The sequence below is a fragment of the Penaeus vannamei genome, chromosome 4 (assembly GCF_042767895.1).
Source record: "Penaeus vannamei isolate JL-2024 chromosome 4, ASM4276789v1, whole genome shotgun sequence".
Taxonomy (NCBI): domain Eukaryota; kingdom Metazoa; phylum Arthropoda; class Malacostraca; order Decapoda; family Penaeidae; genus Penaeus; species Penaeus vannamei.
Genome location: NC_091552.1, coordinates 36661737 through 36668430, shown reverse-complemented (window position 1 = coordinate 36668430; position 6694 = coordinate 36661737). Strand labels below are relative to the sequence as shown.

Genomic DNA, 6694 nt, shown 5'->3' with positions numbered 1-6694 from the left:
GCCTCCCATCCACTGATCTAAAAAAAAAAAAAAAAAAAGACTGGATTGAGTTTATATTGTCAGGAGCTCGAAGCTACAATAATTTCACGGCGGCCATATTGGAGGGCCTAAATAGCGGACTTAGTGGGTCGTACAGTAGTGTGTACATTGTATTTTTGGAGATTCTGCTTTATTCAAGTTCACAGCTCGAAAGAGGGAACGATTTAAAGCATCACTCTATTAAATCGATTCATGTTGGACACCAGCAAACTCCTAGGCAGCTGTGCTATTAAAGGAAAGGGAGCATCCTGGCCTTCAGCTTTTTGCGACTTGGGTGTCTTCCGATAAAGATACCGGTAAAGAATCGTGCAACTTTGATGTCCATTTATATCGTTTATCTGTTTATACAAATCCAATTTTGCTCATGTGGAAAATGTGGAAAACGCTACAAATTGTGATATTACATATCTACTACATTATTTAATTTATTTAAAAAAGGTATAACATGCAAGGGCCGAGATAGAGGGGGGCTGAAGCCCCCAAATATTCTCGAGACTTCTTAATATTGGATGTAATTTTGTAAACGTTGTAGTAAAAGGAAAGTATATGTGCACACACACACACACACACACACACACACACACACACACACACACACACACACACACACACACACACACACACATATATATATATATATATATATATATATATATTATATATATACATTTATATATATATATATATATATATATATATATATATATTTATGTGTATGTATGTATATATATATATATATATATATATATATATATATATATGTATATATATATATATATATATATATATATATATATATATATGTATGTATGTATGTATGTATGTATGTGTATATATATATATATATGTATATATATAATATATATATATATATATATATATATATGATATATTTTAAGATTTCCTTAAGAAATTACTTTATCACACGTTTTTTTTTAATTCACTGTACTCTTAAACTTTTATATATAAGCGTATGACATTGTAGGTACTACAGGTACAATGGTTCAACTTTATTGTATAAAAATCATAACCCTGTCAAATTGTATGCCAAGTCCCTAACAGTTTTTCTTGTGCCAAAATGGACGGAAAACTGGTGCCTGACGGAAAACCAATGCTACCACTCTACATCAGCATAAGATTGTAGATATGGGAACATTTATAGTGAGTTATTTAACTTTTTTCAGTAGTAACAATATCATGTAGGGATTGTGCATTCATGAATATATACTAAAAATCGCAGAATGAAAAGTTTAGCTGTAGCAATAAGATAAACACCACCCCAGATACCACGAGAAATGGAGGGGGGGGGGGGAGCGAGAGATATTGATTTGATTTGATTTGATTACATTTATTTACAGAAAAGTGTACATGCCCTGCAAAAAGCCAGGATAAGATACAAAAGCATCTATCCAAACTGGCTGTGCTTCTATTCATCAGTCAAACATTAGTGTTATATACATGCCTGAAGGGCTGTGACATCCGAACTGCGTTAACGGTATATCAAGATGGTAAAAAAAAACTTTCCTATCACTAATCATGTCAAAGACAGGACCAGAGTCTATAATAAAGTTAATATAATCCATAAGTGCGATACATGTCAAGGGATTATTTGGAGACATTGATTGCTTGACCATTCCCAAGGCCCATTTGAAGTTGGTGCTGTTGTTGATCGAGGAGGAGCGTGAAAAACCTCTCCTGGAATTGAGATTGTTGTATCATAAACATCATTTGCTTCAGCTGCCAAAGCAGCTTTTGTAGCATATCCTTTAATTCTCCGTTGGTCTCTTGTTTGTCCTGCTGCAGTGAGGGCTGAACTGCGGCTGGTGCTTGAGCTGGTGCTGATGCTGGAGCTAATGCTGGAACTGGTGCTGATGCAGATGGTTCTCGGAATGGTGTTGCAGGTGGTGCTGCAGCTGGTACTGGTGCTTGAGTCGAGGGGGCTGCTGCTCCTGTTGGTGCTGGTATTATGGTCGGTGTCATCAAGGTCTATATAAGTACTTATATAGACCTTGGGTGCCATGCCTTGCATTGCGGGAGACACCACTGTTGACCTCTGCAGGTGTGGGAATCCCCCCACATCATCAAGGCGGGGCTGGGATGGACGTCTTCTGGGGAGAGGGCTGCCTGCGTTTTTGACTGTTTATCTCCCTATCCTCTGGATAATATGCGGACAGTGGAGAATTAGCATTATGCTCTTGTCGGCAGTTCACGCAATTCCGAGGAACATTTCCACCTTTGGATTTTTTTTGCGTACTCTGAACTTTCATGAGAAAATTCAGAGGTCCATGGAACACGTGCTCCATGTCCCCATTTTGAGCAATTATAACAAAATGGGGTCAAGGATTTGTAGATGGCACACCTAAAGAATGCCATGCCCTCAACCATTTTAAAAGATTTGGGGATTACCTCCACCCTCATATGTGAGGGTGACTCTCTGGGTCATCACTCCGTTAATTTTCATGAGCCTTGCATGAATGACACGTTGTTTGCATGTTGCCATTTTGTTTCAATTTCCTTTGGAATATCAACAATAATGACATTTTCCTTTCTGGAAAACCTTTGCTTTTTCCAGTACTTCACCATTTGCACCAGCCGTTGTAATATGGACAAAAATTTGTTCGTTCTTGCATCTTACATATACATTATTTCTCCCAGTGTTTAGCTATATTGATCCATGTGTTTTATTGTATGGGTCTATTTCAACGTCTGAGAGACTCATCGATATTTACCAGACACAGGTGACTTCCACTGAAGCAGACTGCCTCTTTGCTTTTCTCTCTCCTTTGAGAGAGAGAGAGAGAGACAGAGAAAGAGAGAGACAGAGACAGAGAGAGTGAGAGCGCATGGGCGAGTGTGTATTTAGTCCAGATGTTATCTTCATTGGGAAGACATAGACTAATATTTCTGCACCTGTGTCAAATTATAAGCAAAATACTTTCCTCTGCTCCACAGAAGTAATAAAAAAAATATAAAAATATATCATCTCCATTTTCAGTAATGATTTTGTCCAGAAGTTTGTATTCTCAGAAGAACTTACACATCACATTACTATGCAAAAGCTAATCATTGTAGAGTAATCTACTTTTCTTTCTTTTAATAAGAATGTCAGTTAACTGTCAAGAACCATCCTAAAACCCATATTGAATAACATATAGGGGAAGTACTGCAAGAATGTTACAAAAACAATATGAAAATACAAGAAAATCTTTATTGAAAATGACATAACAATAAAATTTGCAAATATGTCAAAAGATGTCTGAACGAAACGATCATTATAGAATCTAGTCTACTCTACATCATCTTACACTACCATATATGCTGCTGGACCAGCCATTGTAAACCAACACAAAATTTCCATTAGGATTACCTTCCAATGACCAGGAAAATAATTTTATGATAATTCCATGAGTTAGACATAATAGCTGGTGCTGCTACATATCAACATTGCACACACATAACTGGGTACATCTAAAGCTTGGCGTGTACCAATCACTATTTCACGGACAGGATCTCCTAGTATTATTATTGGTAAAATCTTATGAACTCGTGTGATAGATTCAGACATCTTTCCCACACTTCTTATAAAGAGTCTGCAAAGAAAGTCTTCGCGCGCAACAAAATACTGTACAATTGAAAGAGGGTGGAGAATAGGGGCAGGAGGTGGCGAGGCACGGCGTGGGCATCTACACAGCAAATGAGGGCTACAGCCATTGTCTCTCTTTGGTTCACAGTCTATGTTATTTATTTTTCTAATTCAATTCCATCTCAAGGAATTTGGAAATTCATTTCAGTCAGACTGTTGTCCAACAGTATTAGGGGATTTTACCCAAGGTCAAACTTAACAATATCAACCAATAAGTGTTGATCTGGAAGAAAAAAAAAGGGAGGGGGGGGAGAAAAGTACAATGCCAATCAAACAGCTCAAAGCTTTCTAACAATATGTCAACACTAACAAATAATTTGTATCAAACATAACATAACAAAGATTAATCATATGTGAAATTAATATAGCTTCCCTTAAACAAAATAAAAGCTTGACTAGTAAATACTTCAAGCAATCTCTAATGCTGCTTATTCTACATCCCATATATGTCTTTATTATAAATGCCCAGTGCCTGGATCCAAGAGCCATAGCCTCCCCTTTAATGTGAAAAACTGAAGGACATATACAATAATTCAAGCGTCAACAGCCTCAAATAACAGCTGGTCCTGACCCATGCCGAGCCTCACACTTACACAACCAGGCTCAGTGATAGACTCTCTGCACACAATATATTTACAAACCATCACAACATACACACTTTGATGTATACTTCACCAAATATACATGATATACACTAACATACCAATACTTCATTATATAAACCAGCTGAGCAGCCCTGTTACTGGTGCATTGTCTCTATTTTCTTAGTTGTAGTTTCCATAATCTGAATAATATATATTTTTTTAACATGCTAAAGGAGCATCTGTGATAAAATAAAACATTTCATATTCAACAACTTTTGTCACCTATATATACATGGTTCATTAGTGCACAAAAGCACTGAAGCCTGTCTTATGAGAAACTTTTTTTGCCACCATCTTTTTTATTTTGTTTATTACAAGACCATATCTTACAAAAGTTGAACACATATTATAGTCAAAGGCATGGAATCAATGCTTCTCCTACTAAGATGAAAAGACCAAACAATCATGATCAGAAATTCATGAGAGGCACCAACAACAAGGTTTATCAGCAAATGGCGACCACGTGTGTTTTGGTTGTGCAACTTACTCTCCCAATGTTCAAAATATTATATTTTATGCATGACATCCAAGTGTCACTGCTTTATCAAAATACATACAGAAACTGTCTTGTCTCCTGACCACTTTTTTCCTGTCTTGAGGAAATATCTATATATATGAAATATATCAGATCTGTTGGTACAATTCATATATGTAGACAATTTAACCACACAGTTAAAAGCTACCTTATCATACTCATTTGTTTACATTTCCAGAAACTTGAAATCTAATAATTTTAAGAAAATTTTGAGTTTGAAGTAAAATCAAAGGTATCAAAACCTATCTCCTCGAGTTTTAAACTTACCTGCTTCTTGTCAAATAAAATACATTTTGAGAAATTCATTAATAACACTGTAGGATTAAATAACTTTAAATGTTACATACATTGTATGTATCAGATATAATCATGTAAATATTAATATAATAAAATGCTGAAATCCTGAGCTTAATTATTAACCAAAGAGAAAAAAATGTTAGCATTAATGTCTATTACTTTTTTTAAATAAACACTAACTTAAAAGCTCATTTTGTATTCATATTCATAAAAAGAATATACAATACACTAACAACTTCTAAATGTCCATCCTGCTCAACTTATCCGTCACATGTTCACTTTATCAACATAACCATGATGACAGATGACTCAGACTATACTGTACATTGGTCTCCAGAACTCACCGGAAGCCACACTCTTTGTACTCTTTTTTATTAATGGTGAAAATTACCTTAACTGAAAACCCCTTATGCTATCCACTGTTCATAGCCTAAACTGAAGTTTCTACAACAGAAAGAAATCTTGTTATATTAGTATACATAAGAATTGTGCTATTTGCCCTCGTATCACATGCACAGTATTCTACAATAATATTCAAATACTGGTGAGCAACCAATTTCTTTCTGTTTTTCACCCATTCATATTCTGATGTTCATCATCCCTCATTCCTGAATTTATAATCCATTTCTCTTTAACATGGACTGTAATTATGCAATAAAATGTAATTACATTAAAAACTTGGTCATAACTACAGAGCAATATTCAATTCTGCTTTGTGGTTTTCAGTTCTTAACCTTCCAGACAAAACAATTCAATTTGCAAGTTATTTGAAAAATGATATGTCAAGTATGACATGCAAAAGTATGCAAAGGCATAATATCAAACTTACCAAGATTTTCTTACTAATAAATCTTGGGTGTAACATTATGGTACACATCAATCTTTAGAGAAATTTTGGGAACACGCAGTTGCATGCCATTCTGTTTTAGACAACAGTGGTCTTCAGGTACACTGACTAAATATATATTAAGGAAACCCTTTGCCTCAACAACATTAGAAAGCTGATTAAAGTTGTCAGGTCAAAGTATATCTCTTAGCGAATATTCTTATCATTTATAAACTGATTAATATCTACTTATCCAACTTGTTATGTGACAGAAAATAAACAAGTATTTTCCCATCAAAAAATGATCTAGCAAAAGGATGTCATGGACCTTGAAATATGTAAGTAATAAGAAAAATAATAATAAAAATAAACTCAAATAAAGGTAAAGAAAAAAGGCAAATAATCCTTTTCTCTTTCCAAACTATTATACAAACTTAAACGTACATACACATATACACACACAAGTACTCACACACATACCAACACATGAATATCCACACATGAATGCACACAAAACCAAAAAAGTTACCACATGTAGGTCTGCTGATTTTCCCAAACATATACAACTTGTGTGCGGGTTGGTTCACTAAATATTTAAGAGGACTACAATGATCCGCATATGAACAATTCTGATGATGTTTATCTCACGTAAACTAGTCAATATAGGGAGTATTTAATTTATTTTCATTTTCAACTTGACTCTTAGATTT

The 6694-nt window shown here is 34.8% G+C and overlaps 1 protein-coding gene across 1 annotated transcript; it reads right to left on the bottom strand.

The window, feature by feature from the left end:
- Positions 1-1408: 1408 nt before the first annotated feature.
- On the bottom strand, positions 1409-6694 carry LOC138861494 (cyclin-dependent kinase inhibitor 1C-like; the record flags this gene model as incomplete). Its single annotated transcript, XM_070120982.1, is given in 1 exon segment — positions 1409-6694. A coding segment is annotated over 1 exon segment (375 nt). The 3' UTR covers positions 1409-1644.